The 22,472-nt window shown below is 43.8% G+C and overlaps 1 protein-coding gene across 2 annotated transcripts in view; it reads left to right on the forward strand.

The window, feature by feature from the left end:
* The window catches only part of WAPL (WAPL cohesin release factor), a 58,724-nt gene extending 36,678 nt beyond the window's left edge, over positions 1–22,046 (forward strand). For both annotated transcript variants that reach the window (XM_060241065.1, XM_060241063.1), the window contains 11 exons: positions 680–904; positions 2,051–2,162; positions 4,197–4,294; positions 5,090–5,166; positions 11,281–11,456; positions 13,379–13,494; positions 14,576–14,737; positions 16,362–16,569; positions 17,669–17,757; positions 18,810–18,905; positions 19,501–22,046. In XM_060241065.1, the coding sequence (XP_060097048.1) occupies positions 680–904; positions 2,051–2,162; positions 4,197–4,294; positions 5,090–5,166; positions 11,281–11,456; positions 13,379–13,494; positions 14,576–14,737; positions 16,362–16,569; positions 17,669–17,757; positions 18,810–18,905; positions 19,501–19,566 (1,425 nt within the window). In that variant the 3' untranslated portion in view covers positions 19,567–22,046. The remainder of the gene's footprint in view (positions 1–679; positions 905–2,050; positions 2,163–4,196; positions 4,295–5,089; positions 5,167–11,280; positions 11,457–13,378; positions 13,495–14,575; positions 14,738–16,361; positions 16,570–17,668; positions 17,758–18,809; positions 18,906–19,500) is intronic.
* The last annotated feature ends 426 nt before the right edge of the window (positions 22,047–22,472 follow it).

Raw genomic sequence — 22,472 nt, forward strand, 5'->3', positions numbered from 1 at the left:
AATTGATATGTGAGTAGGCCAGTGTGAAGGGGGGTAAAGGATGGATGTGGAGAGAGAGAACCAAGAACTGTCTGTGCTACAGAATGTGGAAATGAGATAATGGTTGGGAGTAGAGCGAGAAAAGGAGCTGGAGTGGTTCAAAAAGGTGGGAGCAGAGGATATAAGGAGGTTGATTGGATGGATTAAAATGTATATAGTGGTTTACTTAGCTACTTTTATTTATATTTTATTTTGCTGTAAACTAAGCTGTGTAGCTACAGTCTTTGGTGTGCTTACTTTGGAAGTTAATCTTGTAAATATCAGCGGGATTAACTGCTAAATTAAATTACAGAGCCACAATTGGGACTTCTGGATGAAGTAAATGCTCCAGCCACTTTCTGACAAAAAACTTGGGGATGGCCTTTAGTTAATGCTTTAGTTAATTCATCTCTTTTAACCATTTTTTGCTGTTTGCTTTCATAAATTTGTTGGTATTCCATATGCATTTTGTACAGTATGTCTACAATGTATATAATGTATGTTTTATTAATGCACAAATAATTAAACATGTGTAAATTTTGTGAGGAATGTTTATATATATATATATATATATGTATGTATGCAAAAATGTAATTGAAATATGTTGGTTTGATTCATGAAAAGGAGAATATTCATTGTTATGTTTTTCTTTCTGTTGAAGAACCTTTCGCTTTGTACAGCAGCTTTAATGTATATCTTGAGCAGAGATCGCTTGAACATGGACTTAGATAGAGCCAGCTTAGATTTAATGATTCGGCTTTTGGAGCTAGAGCAAGACTCTTCTTCAAAGTTGCTCAATGAAAAAGATATGAACAAGATCAAGGAGAAAATCCGAAGACTCTGTGAAACTGTTCACAATAAACACCTTGATCTGGAAAATATAACGGTGGGTCATGTGACTTTTACCTGCTTTTCTTAAAATGCTAAGGGGCTTGTGAGGGAGGGTAGGACATGCTGATGCTATTTGGTAGCTGCAGCTTTTCTAAAAATTACCTTTTAAGTTAGCATAGATGCAGTTGATCAGATAAAGACCCCCATTCTGAATAGAATGGCCGCTTTCTGCACAGCTGCTGTTTATAGTCTTTGCCCCTTGAATCTTCTAAAATTTTTATAGCAGGAGCAGATCAAGAGTGTTGAACTTGTGAAAGACAAAACCCTAGATACTTAAGTATTTAACAGGGCTGTTCTCAGTGCTGCGTTTCTTAGCGTGTAGTGACTGATGCAGAAAGAGTAGCTTGTTCCAGTAAAGTCAGTGAATCCCCATATTTTGTAATTAAGCACCGATGGTTTTTGTGAACTTTGTACTGTCTCGAGGCACACTGGGAGGCAAAACATGTAATTACATAATGCCAGCGTTTTAATTGCCTGTTGTGTATTTGTCTGTCATGCAGTATATTAACACTGGAGGAAATTGTTTTAATCTGTAGCTCCGTTGGAGTTAAGGCAATAGTAGCACATGAGGTAGCTTCATGCTTGTTTTCTGTACAGCTTGGCAGCTCTGCCATTCTGAATGGGGTGGACAAGGCCCCACCAGAACTTCCATGTTGCTCCTTTTCCTGCCGGACACGGACAGCTGATCAGTCTTAAACAGTTACACCCTTCTTAAGTGATATAGAATAGTGTAACACAGCTTGGGATTGCTGTGAAAGGTTCAAAACCAGTAAGTTTGCCTAAATGTAGGACGCTGCAACAGTGACTGTGTAGTCTTAAGTTGGGAAAAACAAAACGTCACAGAAAGGTGCAAGCTTACATTACAAACATATTCGTTCTGAGGAATGAGTGCCCCCTACCCCCCCCCCCGAAATAGCATAATATTGGCAGGTATTAGGATAATATTTTAGCATCCCCTTCTTAAGCTGCAGTAATGGTCTGGGAAATATAGAGGTTAAAAGTGTTTACACGGTTCCACAGCTTGTACCTTGTTAGTTTCATGTAATTAAGGTGGAGGTTTCAGCATCAGTGCCAAAAGTAATCAGTTGGGCATTGCTCTAACTCGCAAATTAATTTTCTTTGTGTTTGCGTGTTTTTCTAGACAGGGCATTTGGCAATGGAGACTTTGCTCTCTCTCACGTCAAAGCGGGCAGGGGACTGGTTTAAAGAAGAGTTGCGGCTCCTCGGCGGTCTTGATCATATTGTAGATAAAGGTATGCATTTTGTCATTGCTGGGAAATAAAATATGAATACATATTTTTAAGATTATGGTAGAAAAGCATTGTTCCTTGTATTAGCATTCACACATAAGAATTCTTATATACCTTATACAGGTATGCCTTTGTGTATGTAAAAAAACAGGTACGGTATGGGGTGTTACAGTTCTGTTTTTCAGGTTTTTATTTTCTTTATGCATTTTTAAAACTTGGCTCCTTGAAGGGTTACAGTAATTTTGTCATCTAAAATTCATGACCCAGCTCTTGGGGAAAGAAAAATGTGTACTCAGGGGCATAAACCGTGATGGTAGTTGTCTTTGATAGAAAACAAAAACAGAAAGACTGAAACTGCCCTATATATTGGGCCTTTTTTTGTTCGCTCTTGGCTAGAAGAGCTTGATGAAAGGAGTATGGCACTCCCTAATTATTTGTGCTACAAGACAAGGAGACGGACAGACTAGTGATACATTGGTGGCAGGAACAGGAAAACGTGCCCATGGGATGATTTTTCCCCCCTCTATACTGCTTTTAGACAGTCTAGATTTGTAACTCTTGTGTCAAATAACTCATTTAGCAATCTCTTAATTGTGGACCTGTTGCTCTTTGAGTCATACTTAGAAGCAGCACTGGCTCCTTCATGTCAAGGCTGCTGCTGTCTGCAGGGATCTGAATGGGGTTGGCATCCTTATCACTTCAGGAAGCACACCAAATGCATTGTGCGCGAAAACAGGTGTGGACTATGTCCAGTGGTATCAACGTGTCCAGTTGTCACGTTCTCAGGGCGCAGGCAGGCAGGAGTCCAAAGCCAGTCCAAGGTCAAAGTCCAGGAAGTCAAGCAGGAGCCAGGTCACCAATGCAGAATCACAAACCGGAATCAGAAGTCAATGTCCAAAAGCCAAAAAGTCAGGGTGCCAAGGAAATCAAGCAGGTCAGGATCAGGAAGGAGCATGGATGCAAGTCAGAGAACAGACTTGTTGCTTCCACAGGGGTTACCAGGTCCTGGGTGGGAGTTATATGGGGGCCTCAATCAGCCTGCTCCCTGGGTGGCAGTGACTCTGCTAGAACTCAGGGCTGAGAGATCTGAAGCATCGGCGTGCCTCATGTTTTCACTCTGAAAGTTCTTTCTGGAGCCTGCTTTGAACCCTTGAGATGGGAGGGGGGGAGCTTGGAGGAGATTGATCGTCAACAGCTAACACTGGTGCCTGGAGAGTGATTGATGGGCCAGCTGCTGTTTGTTCAGCTGAGGAACTGCCTGGCAACTCTTCCAGGTCTGTTAACCCTTCCAGCTCCTTGTCAGGGCTCATGACACCAGTGTTCTTTGTGACCTTCACATACAGCAGATGTGGAGGGGGGGGCATCTTCTGCAGATGCCATGATTGGTGGGTAGTGATAACAGTCAGTGATATCACCAGGTAAAGTTGATTTGTGTGTGTGTGTAAATTGATGGCTCTGATTGCCTTGATGTGTAACTCTTTCCAGAGTATATTGGATGCAGTGCTGAGAAGCATAATATGATATGGCCGGTTTGGCATAGTGGTTAAGTGTGTGGACTCTTATCTGGGAGAACCGGGTTTGATTCCCCACTCCTCCCCATATGCCTGATGTAACCTTGAGTCAGTCACAAGTTCTCACAAAGCTGCTCTGCTCAAGAGCAGTTCTGGGAGAACTCTCTCAGCCACACCCAACTCACAGGGTGTCTGTTGTGGGGAGGAGAAAGGAAAGGAGATTGCTCTGAGACTCCTTTGGGTAGCAAGGGGTGGGGTATAAATACAATCTCTTCTCTTCTTTATAGTGTCTGTTGCCAGCTGGTATGATGCTTTTGGCTTCAAGCAAATTGATAAATGCCCCAACATCTCAATTGTGTACAATTTTGTGTTTGATGTGTTGGTATGTTCGTGGAAGAGCACCTCATTTCGTTGCTCTCTTTTTGTTGAGAACAATGACAATAAATTCATCTATCATCTATCTATCTATCTATCTTTTGAAAACCATTTTAACTGTCCGTAATAATGTATATTGTTTGCTTCTTAGTTAAAGAATGTGTGGATCACTTAAGCAGTGATGAAAATGAAGAGAAATTGGTTGCTTCATTATGGGGAGCAGAAAGATGTTTACGGGTTTTAGAAAGCGTAAGTATAAAAACGTGGATTTGTTGGGTGGTGGTATCAGTGAACCGGAAAGTTGGGAGTTTCAGGCCATTTCATGTAATCCCCCAAGGCAGAGAACTGTACCATTCTTTCAGCTTGGGTCTTTTGAGCAAACCTGGACATGTCTCTTCAAGGTCCAAGAGAGATTGTTCAGCAAAGACTTTTTAAAAGTTGTCCATCCAGGAAAAGGTGGGGGCAGGGGTACTACAGCTCCCTCGGAGCAGACTGAAATAGCACATGTTCACCTTATCAAAACTGGTAGCTCACTTCTGTGGAAGTTAATTCAAAAGCAGCCCCATGTATTCACTGGGCTCACTTCAAATATATATGTGCATGAGACTGCATCCTGAGTGCTTTTTTGGGTCAACCCTATCATGTGTAGTGGCTGTTCCCATTTTCTTTGTTGCTGTCTAGATGCAATAACTTTGCATAATTGTTGTGTTTAAGCTGGTAATAGAGAAAAGATGGTGGCTGCACTTAGCATCTTATGACAGCCTCATTAAAGAAAGTAGCCTGTAAAGGTGCCAGTGGCTTAGAAGATCTATCAAATAGATAGATTTTTAACTGTTTTTCCAGCGTGAAATGAGGAATAAGACTTGCAGCTCTAGAAGGTTTCTGAGAATTTTATGTTACTTAGCATTTAGTGAAAATGTAAAGTGCAACTTTGCTAGAGGGTTGAGAAATACATCCATTTTATTAAACAGAGTATCTTATTACTGTGGAATCTGGTTCCCCCAGCAAAAATTAGATTCTTGATTGTGTGATTTTTTTCCTTAGGTAACAGTTAATAATCCAGAGAATCAAAGTTACTTGATAGCATATAAGGATTCACAGCTCATAGTCTCCTCAGCCAAGTAAGTTCTTATGAGTGTTTATTGCACATTACCATATGCTTTTTTCTTTCATGCACATACATGTGTATTACCAATTAGTATTTCAACCTGGGGAAAAAAAACTAATGATATCTCTTCTTGCTATGAGTTGTTTATGTGTTGGGTGTTACAGTTATTGACAGTAACTTTGACCGGTAGTTCTCTCTCTCTCGGCTTGGCTTCGCGAACGAAGATTTAAGAAGGGTGCAATAGTCCACGTTTGCTGCAGGCTCGCTGGTGGCTGACAAGACCAATGTGGGACAGGCAGGTCCGGCCACAGCGGCTGCAGGGAAAAGTCTGATTTAGGGTTGGTCCTGTAGCAGTGCGATTCTTCCTCAATCTCCTTTTGTCCTCAAGACCAGCTATGCGTGTGTTCTCAAAGGAAGAGACAGCCTGGTGGATGGTGTGCCTCCATGCTTTGCGATCTGAGGCTAGGTCAGGCCACTGGTGATGGTTGATGTGACAGGTGCCTAGGGATTTCTTCAAGGAGTCCTTGTACCTCTTCTTTGGTGCCCCTCTATTTCGATGGCCGGTGGAGAGTTCGCCATACAGGGCAATCTTGGGAAGGCGGTGGTTTTCCATCCTAGAAATATGCCCTGCCCAGCGCAGCTGCGTCTTCAACAGCAGTGCCTCGATGCTGGTAACCTCTGCCCGCTTGAGGACTTCAGTGTTGGTCACAAAGTCACTCCAGTGGATGTTGAGGATGGTGCGAAGGCAGCGCTGATGAAAGCGCTCAAGGAGTCGCAGGTGATGACGGTATAAAACCCACGATTCGGAGCCATAGATGAGGGTTGTCATCACAACCGCTTTGTAAACATTGATCTTTGTGCCTTTTTTCAGATGCTTGTTGCTCCACACTCTTTTGTGCAGGCGGCCAAATGCACGGTTTGCCTTTGCCAGCCTGTTGTCAATCTCCTTGTCGATCTTGGCATCTGAGGAGATGATGCACCCCAGGTAGCTGAACTGCTGGACTGTCTTCAGAACTGATTCACCCACAGTGATGCAGGGAGGGTGATAATCTTCCTGGGGTGCAGGCTGGTGGAGAACTTCTGTCTTCTTCAGACTAACTTCTAGGCCGAATAGCTTGGCAGCCTCTGCAAAGCAGGACGTCATATGCTGCAGAGCTGATACCGAGTGGGAGACGAGTGCAGCATCATCAGCAAACAGTAGCTCTCGGATGAGTTTTTCCATTGTCTTGGAGTGGGCCTTTAGTCGCCTCAGGTTGAACAGGCTGCCATCGGTGCGATAGCGGATGTAGACACCATCGTCCTCATCTAGATCTACTGCGGCTCTTTGAAGCATCATGCTAAAGAAGATCGTAAAGAGAGTTGGCGCGAGAACGCAGCCTTGCTTTACACCTGTGCCTATTGGGAAGGGCTCCGAGAGGTCGTTGCAGTGTCTGACTTGGCCTCGCTGGTCTTCGTGTAGCTGGATGATCATGCTGAGGAACCTTGGGGGACATCCTAAACGTTCCAAGATTTGCCACAGGCCTTTCCTGCTAACGGTATCGAAAGCTTTGGTAAGGTCGACAAAAGTCACATACAGAGCCTTGTTCTGTTCCCTGCATTTCTCTTGGAGCTGCCTGAGAACAAATACCATGTCGGTGGTGCTCCTGTTAGCTCTGAAGCCGCACTGGCTCTCTGGGAGGAGTTCTTCTGCAATGGCGGGCACCAGTCTGTTCAGGAGTATTCTGGCAAGGATTTTGCCTGCGATGGAGAGCAGGGTTATCCCCCGGTAGTTGGAGCAGTCTGACTTTTCCCCTTTGTTCTTGTATAGGGTGATGATGATTGCATCGCGAAAGTCCTGTGGTAATTTGCCTTGTTCCCAGCAGGTGACAAGTACTTTGTGAAGTGAGCTATGTAGTACTGTGCCCCCATGCTTCCAGATCTCTGGTGGAATTCCATCAACTCCTGCTGCCTTGCCACTTTTCAGTTGCTTGATGGCTTTAACAGTCTCTTCTAGGGTGGGGATCTCATCCAACTCTGTTTTCACCGGTTGAAGTGGGGTGAGGTGGATTGCTGAATCTTGAACTACGCGGTTGGCACTGAAGAGAACCTGAAAATACTCCGACCACCGGTTCAGTATGGATGCCTTGTCTGTGAGGAGCACTTGGCCGTCTGCACTATGCAAGGGACTCTGAGCCTGATATGATGGACCATATACTGCCTTCAGGGCTTCGTAGAACCCTCTTAAATCACCAGTGTCTGCACACAGCTGGGTTCTCTCTGCAAGCTTGGTCCACCACGCGTTCTGAATGTCTCGAAGCTTGCGCTGGAGGTTGCTACATGCAGCGCGAAAGGTTGCTTTTTTCCTGGGACAGGAGGGCTGAGCAAGATGTGCTTGGTAGGCAGATCTCTTTTTTGCCAATAATTCTTGGATCTCTTGATTGTTCTCATCAAACCAGTCCTTGTTCTTCCTTGTGGAGAACCCGAGGACTTCTTCAGAGATCTGCAGGACGGTAGTTTTTAGGTGTTCCCAGAGTGCTTCTGGAGAAGGGTCTGTGGGGCAACTGAGGTCCTCAATTCTTGACTGGAGTTTTGCCTGGAAGGCAGCTTTAACTTCGGCTGACTGGAGGCTGCCAACCTGAAACTTCCTCCGAGGGATACCTCCTCTCCTGGGTGTGGGTTTAAAGTGAAGACGGAGATTGCAGCGTACAAGACGATGATCCGTATGACATTCTGCGCTGGGCATTACTCGGGTGTGTAAGACATCTCGAAGGTCTCTCTGGTGCACCAGAATGTAGTCGATAAGGTGCCAATGCTTGGACCGTGGGTGCATCCAGGTTGTCTTTAGACTGTTCTTCTGCTGGAAGATAGTGTTGGTGATGGTGAGCTGGTGCTCCATGCAGAATTCTAGCAGGAGGCGCCCGTTGTCATTGCAGTTGCCAATGCCGTGTTTGCCAAGTACTCCTTTCCAGGCTTCCGAGTCTTTACCTACTCTGGCATTGAAGTCGCCAAGGATGATCACCTTGTCCTCTGTAGGGGTCTTCCGTACGAGGTTGCGTAGATCAGCATAGAACTTGTTCTTTTCTGCAGGATCTGCTTGAAGGGTTGGGGCATACACACTGAAGAGTGTTGCATGCTGCTTGTTTTGAAGTGGGAGGCGCATAGACATGATGCGATCTGAGTGACCTGTTGGCAGGTTTTCGAGTTTGGAGGCAATGGAGTTCCTGACCATGAAGCCAACGCCAGAAAGGCGGCTCTCAGCCTTTGACTTACCTGACCAGTAGAGGGTATAGCCAGCACCGTGTTCTTGAAGACTACCTTCCTCAGGGAAACGGACCTCACTGAGAGCTGCTATGTCGATATTCAACCTGAGAAGTTCGTGGGCAACTAGAGCAGAGCGTCGTTCAGGGCGACCACTGTCTACTGTGTCAAGCATGGTTCTGATGTTCCAACACGCAAGCTTTAGTCTTTGCACACTTTGTGAGGCAGGTGCATGCCTTTTCTTTGTTGTTATTTTTCGACCGCAAGTAAGGATGCCCGTTGACCGCGGCTAGCCAACTGGGGTGGGGGAGACGAGCTTTGTTTAGGCCACCTTTTCTAGGCCCCTCTCCGTGTGGAGCAAGCAGTGCTGTCCCTAGATAAGGCTGCTTGGTCGTTCAGGGTGCTGCCGAAAGATGCTTTCGTCTCCGGGTTAGCATCAGGCGACCAATATCCTGAACCGCCTACATGCAGGATCGGGACTGCGGCTTCCAGTGGCACCTTCCACCTGCCGTTTCGCCCCTTGCCTATCGCTGCAGGACTTGATGCGTTGTGGGTTGTGTGTGTGGATATGCCCTTCAGGCCTGCGCAGAGGAATTTTTTAGGTGAAGCGCAGTGTGCGCGGTACTGGCTCCACCCTTTCACCTGGGGGTCATCTGCCATGGCCCAGTAAGCCGGGACGCCGGCAGTGAGTCCTCCAGGTGGTAGGTGTTACATTAACGAGCTCTATCTGCCCGGGTTTGATGTTAGAGTTTTCCTTCTCTTAGGCTGGCGAAGTTGGTGGGCCCAGCCTGCCCATCCGGTTATACCGCCGGACAGTTCGGTCGCACCATGACGTAGCAAACTCTGTGAAAACGGGGGGGACCAGCGAGAAGGTGTTGCTACGGATGCAGTAATGCAGGAGAGGCCATTGCAGTGACCATCTGCCAGGCATAGCCAGACAGTGACCACGCGGCGTTCACTACACCGGGAGAGGAGAGGCTATGTATTGCGCATGCACTTTCCCTGGGGGGGTAGGATTCCCAGAGGGAGCCCACCCCCACCCACCCCACCGGTAGTTCTACTTCTAATTTAAATGTCTTGCAACCAAGAAGAGCAAATATATATATGTACTCATGTTTTGGAAAGCTGTTCCTTTTATTTGTTTCTCTCAGAGAACTTGCAGTGTGTGTGTGCGCGCATGTGTATGTGCGCACGCATACACATGTGCGTTCATGAAAGTGGTTTTGAAGAAAAACTGAGTCTTTAAGCAGGACTAGAAATAGAGTATCAGTACCTCACATATATGCACATATGACTTTGTAAAAGCAACATAGTTTAAATGTAAATCATGGGTTCTGTTCAGGAGAACTATTGGGAAATGCTGAGTTTATGTGTTTCCTTTGCATTATATCGATTAAAAACTGCTTAGATGGGCCAAGTATAGCATATGCTCTATTTAACTTGCTACAGTCCATGATTAAGGAGGAAAGTTTAAGGAGGAAAATTTTCAGTGAAGACACAAACTTGAAAGTATATGGGGCAGGCAGTGTGCCCACACAAAAGAACTTGTATCACTGAGGGTCTCATTTATGCCCCCTCCATGTCTCTTGTGCTGCTGCCCATGCCACTCCCCGTTCCTTGCCAGCGTTTTCTAATCATTTTCGAAGTCTGAATTTGGAAGGAGAACAGTTATGTATATAGAACCATGCTGAATCCCCAAATTGGCAGAAAAACCCCTCTATTTTTTTTAAATGGGGGAAGGGATCAATTATAGTAGTTTTAAAATGACAAGATTATCGCTAGTGAATTTGGCAGTCATTTGGGAGTACCTGGGCATCTGCAGACAAATCTGTGGCTACCGAGACAGTACAAAATGACTGCTGCAAGCGTGATCTTGTCAGATATTGGAAGCTGAGCAGGGCTGACCCTGGCAAGTACTTGGGAGACTTCCAAAAAATACCGGGGCTGGGATGCCGAGGCAGGCGATACAAGCCACCTCTCTGAAAAAGCCTCACTAGTGGTTACCAGAAGTCATCATGACTTCCAGGCATGCAAGCACTCACATATATACACAAACATACACACACAAAAACTTTTTTAAAAATGGCTGCTGCAGTTTCATTTTGAAACCTGAAATAAGTTCTGAGGTGAAGGGGGGGGAGATGACAAGAAGGAAGCAAAGCCAAAGTGGAGAGAGGGAAAAAAGAAAAGTCAAGCAAAAGGGGGAAGATGAAGGCTGCAGAGGAAGCAGTGAAAAGGTGAGAGCTGGCCACGGTGGAGGAAGTGGCAGATGAAACAGAGAAACTGAGAAAGATGCTCTGGAGGTGATGAGGAAGCAGGGAAAAGGGAGACACTCTCAGGGCCATGAGAGGGAGAGAAGGAAGGAAAGTAGCAATAACTGAGGGAGGAGAACCACTGGAGGGTAAGATTTCCCATCATCACAGATCCTCCACTTGTAAGCAATTATCTGCCAGTGTATGACAGTCTGATAGTAGATTTTTGCAGAAGAGAGCCCACTGTCTCACTGGTTCAGTTTTATGACTCAAATCCACACAATAGATTGGGCACACAAGATGGACCTTGTTTTTCAATAGCTTCAAAGTCTTTTTGAGTCTAAACTACTTTGTCATAGGTTGTGCAGCTGAATAGAGGGTCTGGGTCTAGACTGGAACTGTTCCAATAAAAGTGTACATGACACTTTCAGAGGAAACGAGGGGGGAATTGCGCCTATTAATGGCTCTAATATTTAGTCATTTCTATACCTTTCACTATCGTTAACCCAGGATAACAGATATCAGTTTAACTTGCCATTCAGCATTTTAGTGAGCTTTTCTGGTTGCTTGGAATTTCAATCACTTTAATATGGAAAGGGCTTACTCTGTGTGTCCTTACTTTGTGTCCTCACTTTCAGAGCACTGCAGCATTGCGAGGAACTGATCCAGAGATACAACCGTGCTGAAGACACCATCTTTTTGCCAGACAGTAAGCCCCTGCCTCACCAGAATGTAACAAACCATGTGGGTAAGGCAGTGGAAGACTGTATGAGAGCCATCATTGGCGTCTTACTCAATTTAACAAATGATAATGGTAAGTAACTCTCCTGTCTTTGCAGACTGAAAGATCAGCCAGCTAGATGGATTGTTCTCCATGACAGCTAGAGAAAGGCATTCCTGTATTGTCACTTAGGCTAGGTGACTGTGTAACGAGAAGTACAATAAGATGATTATCTAATCTTGGCCCAACAAAACATTGCTGTAGACTTTTAAGGGGCAGGGAGTCATGATTCAGGAAAGGAATCATGATTCAGGAAACAATGCATTTATTTTTATTTATACTTTATTCCAGTTTTTAGACTGCTGTCTCCAAGAGTGGTTCGTACAAGTGAAGAGACACATACCTGTGTGCCTCCCCCCAAAAAACCACTCACAAAACTATAAGATAGCCAAGGACAAGGAAATTGCAAGAACATAAGATGTTATTTTGTAGGTTCACTTGTATCAGTGCTAGATATAGGAGCTGTCATTCGGAAGTGTCACCTTCTTACCTGAGTGCTGATCTGTTTGCTCATACGATGCTTGTGGTACAGCTCTCTCTTGGGACAGTTCATTTTCAGAATGAATGTGGGAAGCTGAGTTGTTGTTTTTTAAAACACACACACACCTCCCAGCACAGAAAAAATGCCACACGAACACTCATTCTCTGGCATACTGAAGTGTGGAATGAGTTCCTGCGTGCCCAGGTTGACTGAGGCAGAGAATAGCTACTAGCAACTTGTTTAAATGCTTCTAGGCCAGAAGGGAAGAGTAGGGTTTTGTGTTTCTCATGCTGGAGTTAATGGGTGTTTACTGTGTGGGGAGGGGCTCCCCAAGTGAAACACTAAAAAGAAAACAAAAACCCTGATTTTCTGTAAGGCAGGCTGATCTTTGAGTTAATGCGGTTAACGCGGTGAAATAGGTATGGATTAGGGGTCCCAAATCCCCCGGTAGGCCTGGAGACTCCCGATTTGGAGCCTCCTCCCCCCGCTGGCCATAAAAGGGAAAGCGGGGGGGGAGGGGAGGAGGAGAACGGCAGCCCTTCGCACCCAGCCCCGATCGCAGCAGCCAGAGCTCTTCCGTTTTCTCAGGCTGCTTCCCGCCCCCAGTCAGCTGGCCGGTGAAGGGAGGGGAGCCCAGCCACGCCCCCAAAGGACCATGTGCCTTTGCACCTCCGGAGGTGAGTGAGTTCTGTCTCCTGCATCAGATTTCCCAGAAAGGGGGGGGGCGGGGGGGAGGGGGGTGGAGAGGGAAACGTCTTCTCATAGGGTATAATGGGGAATTGATCTGGAGGTTTCGGGGGCTCTGGGGGAGCTGTTTTTTGAGGTAGAGGCACCAAATTTTCAATATAGTATCTAGTGCCTCTCCCCAAAGTATCCCCCAAATTTCAAAACGATTGGACCAGGGGGTCCAATTCTATGAGCCCCAAAAGAAGGTGCCCTTATCCTTCATTATTTCCTATGGAAGGAAGACATTTAAAAAGGTGTGCTGTCCCTTTAAATGTGATGGCCAGAACTCTCTTGGAGTTCAATTATGCTTGTCACACTCTTGTTCCTGGCTCCGCCCCCAAAGTCTCCTGGCTCCACCCCCAAAGTCTCCTGGCTCCACCCCCAAAGTCCCCAGATATTTCTTGAATTGGACTTGGCAACCCTAGTATGGATGGAAGAAAGAAATGGCAGAAACAAGTGATCTTTGGCTTCAAGGAGAATTACTTTGAAGATGTTAGTCTTTTCGGTTATATTTTGTTAAGAGCTGGAGGAATCTGGATGTTGGTCTTGGGTTAGAACCTCATTCCTTGTGGTTCTGTGGGGCTTGGATTGGTTTAATTTGGGGGGGGGGATCTGTTTTTCAGTCTTCGATGAGATGTTGCCCATTGAGTGTTAATTAGCGTAGCTGTTGTCGAAGAGTGACTTATTTTTGGAATATCTTTTTTTTTTTTAAGTTTCCAATTAGCTCTTGTGTCTTAAATATTTGCAGAGTGGGGTAGCACTAAGACAGGCGAGCAAGACGGTCTTATCAGCACAGCTCTGAATTGTGTGCTTCAGGTTCCAAAGTTCCTACCTCAAGAGCAGAGATTCGATATTCGGGTTCTGGTAAGAGAGAAAATTCTTTATAAAATGCGCGCGCAGGAAATGTTAAGGCCGCTTGTCAACACACCCTGTCTTGCATTACCTCAGTACATCACATCTAATGAGATCAATTGCCATCCGAAATGCGTCTCTTGCTAAAGCCCATTAAGTTCAGTGGTACTTAGTGATAGAAATGCACTTAGATAGAGCTCTTGGCTGATATCGTACCATTTGGCTCAGCAAAATTTGTTGCTTTTTGCAACCCTAAAGAGCCTTTCTTTAGCTGAAGTGACTTTTTTGGCGCTTAAAAAAAAAAAGTCCAGGGAAACAACAGCCTCTTTAACAAAATACTGGTCTTCAGTGTACCGATGACAGAAGCTTTATTTTTTAAAAAAAGCTGTGAGATAAGTGGTAAACACATAAATGTGTTTTGATCTGACTGCCTTGCCTGAATATTTGTCTAGACTGGCAGTTGTGTGGAGTTCAACCCACATGACCCTCCTTGGCTGATGTACAGCTATCACTGAGTTTCACCTAAAATGAAATTTGAGGCATGAGATCCAGTATTATCATTCATCAATATAATAAACAGGTCAGAAGCTTTCTTTTTTATTTTAAAGAAGCCTTGAAGGCTCTGCAGGTCTAGGATGCTTAAAATATGGATCAGGGAGCTTGCCAAACCAATAAAATCCTAAGATGGTACAAAATGCCACACAGAGACCCAGTTTGGTGTAGTGGTTAAGTGTGCAGGCTCTTATCTGGGATAACTGAGTTTGATTCCCCACTCCTCCACTTGCACCTGCTGGAATGGCCTTGGGTCAGCCATAGCTCTCGTAGGAGTTGTCCTTGAAAGGGCAGCTGCTGTAAGAGCTCTCTCAACCCTACCCATCTCACAAAAGAGATTGTAACCACTCTGAGACTCTGATATTCAGAGTGTGGGGCAGGATGTAAATCCAATATCTTAACAGCCAGAAGTGTCCAAAAGTTTGACTTCTTGCTCTTAATGAAAACACTGTATTCTTAAGCAGCTTGTCCTTTTTAGTTACGGATATTGATACTGGAGAGAACAAAGCGTTCTATACTTCTGGCCTTGCTTTTGTTGCAGGGTTTGGGTCTCCTGATCAATCTGGTAGAGTACAGTGCACGAAATCGACACTGTCTTGTGAATATGGAGACGTCGTGTTCGTTTGATTCCTTTTCCTTGGGAGAAGCCAATGATAGCTTAAATTCCTCTGAACAAATGGCTGCTGTTCAAGCTCTAGTACAGGTAAGTAGAATTTTTTTTTGAATTCAAAAGATGTGCATCAAAAAGAAAGCAGTGTCGCAAGGCTGAACAATAACAACCGAAGTTAAGCGCCCTCCCTATGTTGTCCTCAGCTGCCCAATAACTAGCATGTGTGTGTTTTCCTACTCACTAGTACACTCTTAGTAGCCAAGTGCAAATGCAAGCCACAGCTTTGTGAGGACGAACCATTGTTTTAGGCTGGGTGGGTAATTGCTGCCTTCGAAAATACAGGCCTTGTTTGCCTAGAAAGGCCCCTCCCCACAAATGATGGGGATGGAATGCTATAGATCCTTCCCTCGAGGAGCAGGAGAGACAGCTAGGGAGAGCTGAATGTCAGGTTATTTTCCAAGCCCCTAGCAAATGTTTTCCCAAACCAAAGCTTACCTCTCCTCCCCAAGTCTGTCCCATAGGGAATTATTCTTTATATATCTTGAGAGAAAGAATGAGAAAAATATAGGAAAACACATTGAGAATGTGAAAAGTGCCTTTCTTCAAGTAAGCAGTGGCAGACTGCTTGATTTGTCAATAGAATATAACCCTACTGATTCTATTAGATTCTCAATCATAGCATTCTTTTGCACCATCTAGTTGATTGGGACTTAGGACTGGGAAGCCCTGCAGTGGTCCCCTCTTTCTGTTCCTGCCTGAAGTATCAATTCCAGAAATAAATTGGGACTTTTGCTATGCTCAGTGGTATTTATACTATGGAGTACTAAAATACTAAAAACATCAGACTAAAACACCAATGGGACTCATGTTCCCAGTAGATTGCTTTAATGGGCAGCATTTGCCTCCCTCACCCCTCCTGGCATCAGCAACTTCTATGAAATTTTAGGTTGTGCACCAATTTTAAAACAAAAAGGAATGAGGAATGTTTTTAAATGTGTGAAATTGGGGGATTTGTCTCTGGATTTGATTACATAAAATCTGGTAAAAGCTCATAAGAACTATTGAGTGTGTCTCCCAGATAGGAGTCAAAGGCCATCCGGTCATGCATTCTTTATCAGCGGCCTGTGAATGTCTTTTTGGGAACCTCATAAGGAGCATGCTGTCGTGAGGGCTGTTCAGCCTTGCCTTACGCTGCCTCTCAAGAGTTATTTTGCACCGTGATGATCAACAGCAACTGACAGGCTTACCAGCCATAATTGTATCCAATTCTGCATTATTTTGTAGAGTCTCGATCCCGTCTGGGTTTTAAACCAAAACCGGCTGTACACGTTGCCTCCCTCATTAGCTATCATAAGCGGCATGACATTTCATTTTGCTGAAGTGGCTTTTTGCTGTCGTTGCATAATCTTTTATCACTGGACGCCACATGCAGTGGAGCTGGAAACTGGCATATTGATCTGCTACCAGATGAGAGAGATACAGATCCTTGTGATGCTGTTTGAAGCAGGGTGGGGTGGGGGTGGGGGTGTTGGTCTATTGCATTGACACTGTACGCCAGTTTGTGAAACAGGACGAAACAGCAGTTTGATGGTGAAAGTGAAATAGAAGCAAAGTTGTGTGCTCATGCAGCTGAGATGTTCCCAAGTGCCTTTTAAAGGATTGTGTGCAATGCTTGGTCTCCTGACTGATGTGACTGGATTTTCTCCCCCCCCCCCAGTTGTTTCTTGAGCGCGAACGAGCTGCTCAGTTGGCAGAGAGTAAAACAGACGAGCTGATTAAAGAAGCTCCCACTGCACAACATGACAAGAGCGGGGAGTGGCAGGAGACAAGCGGAGAGATCCAGTGGGTGTCTGCAGAAAAGCCAGAGAATGCAGAGGAGAAGGATAAGAAGGAAGAAGATGAAGAAGAACTTGATCTCAATAAAGGTAGGTGGGGGCAGGCAGAGCCATGGGGCAGCAGAGAGGAGCCTGAATTTGTCTTCTAGAGTACTTTTTTTCCTGCCTCATTTATTCCAGTTTGGTGTAGTGGTTAAGTGTGCGGACTCTTATCTGGGAGAACCGGGTCTGATTCCCCACTCCTTCACCTGCAGCTGCTGGAATGGCCTTGGGTCAGAAATACCTTTTGTAGGAGTTGTCCTTGCAAGGACAGCTTCTGTGAGAACTCTCTCAGCCCCACCCACTTCACATGGTGTCTGTTGTGGGGGAGGAAGATAAAGGAGATTGTGAGCTGCTCTGAGTTTTGGAGTGGAGGGTGGGATATAAATCCATCATCATCATCTTTTCCTTCTCCTCCTCCTCCCTCAAATGCAGTTGGGTTAAGGATCATCATATTTTCTTATTCTTCTGTTAATGGTCTTCACTTTCCTTTCCTGAAAATGGGTGTCCATTTATGGAGTAAAGAAAACCATGCTCTGTTAAGTTTATTTAAGATGACAAACTTGATCTTTCTTTACCACTGCTCTCTTATTACATAGTTCATGGGAGGGAGGGGGTTGACCCTTTTCTCCTGGCTCAAATCTTGTGTCAGTTTTCACTGTCCTTAAAAACTGTTTTTAGCAACCGTCTAATCTTCTGGTTTTCTTGTAGACATAAATTCCTCTCACTTTAGTAGATTTGCGTGTGGCACTCCTGCTTTTCTGTCCCGTCCCCCAGCATGTTTTGCTGTTCTGCATAAATAGAGGATATGCCTGAAGCAGATTTTTTTTTTTAAATGTGGAAGTTGTTTGACAGAAGTTCCAGAAGTGTAGCTGTCTCAGTCTGTTGCAGTCAAAACTACAGAGGTGGCACCGTCAATTCAAACAGATTTAAAAGATGCGCCAGAGTAGGAAAGGTAGAAGCAGACCATTAAATTAAGTTAAAACGTGTTAGTCTTTAAGGTGTCACAGAACTCTTTATTGGTGCTTTGTAAGCGATTGTTCAGCTCTGGGTGTAAATCAGCAAAGTGGCATTCAGCAATAAACGCTAATCTTAGGAAACTTTCATTTCTGAAGTCCGTACATTTGTGTAAAATACTGTTTGTTTTCAGCTCTGCAGCATGCTGGGAAGCACATGGAAGACTGCATTGTGGCCTCGTATACAGCATTGCTTCTGGGCTGCCTCTGCCAGGAGAGTCCAGTAAGAAATCCATTAATTGCATGACTGTTAAGTGGCTCTAACTTGCTGAGAGAAAAGTAGATCTTCCTGAAATGACAAAGTGGGGGGTTTTTTTGGAGGGGGGGAGGGATTTTGCAATTCAAAAGTATGTGCTAAGGTGTAGCAAGAGCTTCAGGAATCAGTCCATTCTCAGATGCTGGCTGCATGGTTAATGTTATCTCTGTCTTCACTGGTGGAGCAATTTCAGGGGACGGGGGAGGTTATCCAAACTATTGGGTAACCAAGCTTTAGGTATTGCATGATCAGTTTGACTTTGGTTTTTTGTTTTTAAAATTCTGCCTGACTGTTGATGCTAGAATGGTCAATTTGCATATATGCCTGCGTTCTAAAACAGAAGCACGTTTCTAGAACGCTTTTAAGACATTTTAATAGACATAGCAGAAATAGAGTTAGCAAATCAGAGACTGGAAATAATCAGGGGTGGAATTCTAGCAGGAGCTCCTTTGCGAGGCCACACCTCTTGATGTAGCCAATCCTCCAAGAACTTACAAGGCTCTTTTTTGTATGCTCTAGGGAGGATTGGCTACATCAGGGGTGTGTGGACTAATATGCAAAGGAACTCCTGCTAGAATTCTACCCCTGGAAATAATGCTGAGGGTATTCCCAGTGGACAGTTTTTTAGGCACTTTTTCTACTCTTACAAACACATGCATTCAATTGTGATGTGTGGTCAGTTGCCAGTCATAAAAGATGTCTTCATTTTCCATTGGTGAAGATTAGGCACCACTCTAAAGGGGAGAGGAAAGTCCCCAGTGTTTCAGTTAAGGCCACGGTTTTGCTTTCAACTCTTGTGAGAACTGTGACTTGGAAAAAAACAAGTCAGTATTGGTGGCCAGATAGCGTCATTGTATCAAAACAGCATGGGACTTTCAGATAGTTTTTTTAAAAAATGTTATCAGTAGGGGGGAAGATGCATCCTGTTCAAAATATGAAGACAATTCATGTGCATCATGTGTATCAGGTATCTTTTATTGTAACTTGAACATTTCCCAATTTACAACTTATTTCCTTAGATCAATGTCACTACTGTGAGGACATATTTACCTGAAGGGGACTTCTCAATCATGACGGAAATGCTCAAAAAGTTCCTCAGTTTCATGAACCTTATTGTAAGTAATATATATAAAAGGTTACAGCTGTTTTCCTGTCTGGTTTCAGAAGCATTCTTAAATCAGTTCAGGTGGTTTGAGGCTAGTATACCTGTCAGATGGGCGATGGAGAAGCTCTGGGATGACAGTTCCCTTTTACTCCTTCTCCCGGTCATAACAGGGACAGCATTGGAGCTGATGGGAAGCTGGGCATTTCCCTTCTTTTCCTTTGTGCAGATAGGAGTAGCTCTACCCAATCCACTCAAATCTCATCGCCAGAATTGGCCTTGTCATCTGTCAAAAGGGGCCAAGCCCACGCAAGCCGCGTTGCAAGATCAAACTGGTGAATAGCCATTTGTTGAATATGCTTTTAACACCGATAGCTTTATGAAAGGCTGTCTTATAAAATACAGGCTACCCAGTCGTAAATTGATTACTGTGCTTGCTTAAGAGAAACAAAAGAGAGCTTGTTTATGTTTGATGTTACCATTTTGTGGAAAAATCCTTTAGCTATGACCAAGTGCTCTCTTTAGAAGCGAGAAAAATGCATCCTGAAATATTTTGATAACTTTCTCTTCTTGCTTTTCCTCCTCCTTTCTCTCTGCCCTTTTTTTAGTGTGCTGTTGGAACGACAGGCCAGAAGTGTATCTCTAGGGTGATAGAGTACTTGGAACACTGCTAGATACTCCAGTTTGGCGACAGGCACTCGGATGCTGGAGCTACTCTTTAGAGAAAAGAAGTCATGCAAAGAGAGTCTCGACGATGCACCAAGAGCATTCACTGATCTCTTTTTGTGTTTGGATTTTTAAGGCGACCTGGTCTCTTAACCACACAAACTCAGCATTTTCAGAAAAGACAGTTACCACATCAATCTGCAACTATCAAAAATGAGGAGAGGGGGAAAAAAATACCGAAGAAAGCAAATCAGGATTTCACGATGTTCATAATAATGCAGTGCAGTATTTAAATATATTTGGCAGGGTTTTCTCTCCCTATTATTTTTTTTCCGGCTTTGTTTGTGACAACTTTAAAGGGGAAGAACTTGCTGCTGGTAGTGCAACTGCTGTTTACTGTTGAGCCACTGTTTTTTCATGCCAGCCAGGTGCAAAGGCAGCTTTAGCTACTGAGGTATCAAAAAATATGTTCTAATAAACATGCTCTGGGCAGCAGCATTGCTCGATTTGAGTTTAATTTGCTCTTGCTTTTTACAGAGAATTATTCCAAAATCATAAAAAAAAGAAAATTTTTAAATACTTTTTTGTGATTTTAACTACTGTCTATATTTAAAAAAAAATGTGTTGGAATCCAAAGAGGTTGAGGCTTGGATAGTTTATTTTTTATACTGTTTTGATTGAAAATTGGGTTGTTGGAAACTACTTCTCAGTTTTTGAAATTGTCGTGGCCTACGTACTGTAAACTAATAGACCATAACACTTCATAGCTGGAAGAAGCATGCAGGAAAAAAAACAAAACCCCCTCCCAGCTGGCGGCTGTGTCTATTTTTTTAAAAATGCAGTAACCGCAAAACTTGCCCTGTTAAAAGGACAGTCTGAAGCAACACTCAGTGCCAGGGCAGTTTACGCTGTGTAGTAAGCAAAAACTTTTAAAATGCTGTCTTGATTTGTTTCAAGGAAGAAACGTGGATTATTATATTATAAGGAGAAATGTGGAGCTAAAACACCAATGGGGATTAATGTTTCCAGTAGACCTCTTTCTTCTTTAGTATCGCGCAGGTAAATTCATACAATACAAAGCCTTAAATAGCTGAATATAGCGAAGATTTTGTTCAGTGTGGGGGTCGTTCACAGCAAAGGATTGTGTCAGGAATTTGGTTGAAACTAAACAAACGAAACAAAAAAGAATCCCTGCAAAGTACCATTTTTGTTTTAAGACGTTTTGAACATTTGTGACTTCTCTTGCACTCATTGTTTTGATTGACAGCATTGCTCATGACTTTTATTAAGCTGGTCTTGAATATTCACAAAACTACTTCGTAGAACATTTGTGTCGCAGACACTTTTCACATTTACCTGTGTAGGTAGTTGCATCATGTTACTTCATTGAATTTGTAAAACTTGAAGCCATAAGAAAAAAAAAAAAGATATTATTTCTGTGTATAATGAGAGGTGGGAGAAATAACAGAAAATCTAACCTGCTTTTTAGATCTTGTGTTCTCTCCATGTATAAAGTTACAAACTTGTGCTTTTGTATCAGTGCCAGCTGTAAATTTTTTTACATACAGTGGCTGCCTTCTATGTCTTCCTATTTTTGATAATGCAGATTGTGGGGAATTCTGTAAGGAAGTAACTTGATTGGAAGCAAAAATTCTATATTGGTCCTGCTTTCCCCCCCATTGCTTTTCCCTCATCACCTTCGAGAATTTTTTTAAAAAACCCCTAAAGTTAGCATACCAGTGTAACTTAGAAAAGATGCTGAGGCCATGTTTGCCCTTGAAAGGAAGACCTTCCACATGAGAGGAAGAGCAAAGCTGTACTTGTAAATTATTTTTTGAGATGCAACGCAGGATTTACTTGGATATATTTTTGCCATTTAGTCTTAACAATTTAGAGCAGTGGATTTTTTCATTTTTAGTTGGGTTTCATATAGATTTGTTAGGCTTGTTTTGTTTGTGTGTGCAATGGCAAAGGATGATTAAAAGTAGCTGCAATGAGGGATGTGGGAAATCAGGAACCACACTTCTCTGTTACACTGGTTAATGATCTGAATGCGAATTGAATACCCTCTTGTGTTGAACAGCTTTTAATTAGCAAGCACTGAAACATACAGACTTTTTTTTCATTCTGTTTTTAAGGGGGCTGGGGGGAGACACCAACCGGCAAGCTGCAGTGTGTTTCTTCATTAAAACCCTCATCTAATTCTGTATTAAAAGGGGTACTTGAGGCCAACCTTCAAATTTAAAAGTTTTAAAGTAACTTTTTTTCCACTGTAAATATATGTAAATAAGCGCAATTGGAAACTAGAACAGTAGAGTACTTTTCTGAATCCAATCCTATTTTTATTTTATACAGTATTTCTCAGCTGTGATCTTTGGAGCAAAAGCCAACGGCAGGAATAATAGTTTGTACCAGTTTCATGAAGTATGTCTTTTGGTTTTTGTAAATAATTTTAACTCGAATAAAAATTGCTACTTTCAATACATAACCTGCGTCGCTACATAGCATACATTTGATGAGCCCCGTTCCTTGATTTCAGAGACTACCTTCTCTTTTGGAGACCAAATAACTATGACCGCCATCTTGAAATTATAGCTATCGTGCATTAAACTGAGACCCAGTCTGTCTGCCGCAGCAGTGTCTGCTTTATTGCTTGCCTGCAGGAATGCTAAAGGTAATAAAAGCCGGGATACAGATGCATCTCTGTGGGGATGCTGCTGAAAACTTCCTCCCCTTGCCTGAGAGCTCCACCCAGCCTAAAGAAGCATTTACTTGGTGTAGGGCTTAGTAATGTTGGTCTCTTTGTGGCAGCCCCGTAGCTAGGCGCCATGGGGGAGGGGGCCCTTTAAATCATGCCAGGAGGCTGGTGACTGCTCCTGCCACCCCTCCCTCATGATTTGGACCTTTTAAATGA

The sequence above is a fragment of the Heteronotia binoei genome, chromosome 6 (assembly GCF_032191835.1).
Source record: "Heteronotia binoei isolate CCM8104 ecotype False Entrance Well chromosome 6, APGP_CSIRO_Hbin_v1, whole genome shotgun sequence".
In the NCBI taxonomy this organism is placed as follows: domain Eukaryota; kingdom Metazoa; phylum Chordata; class Lepidosauria; order Squamata; family Gekkonidae; genus Heteronotia; species Heteronotia binoei.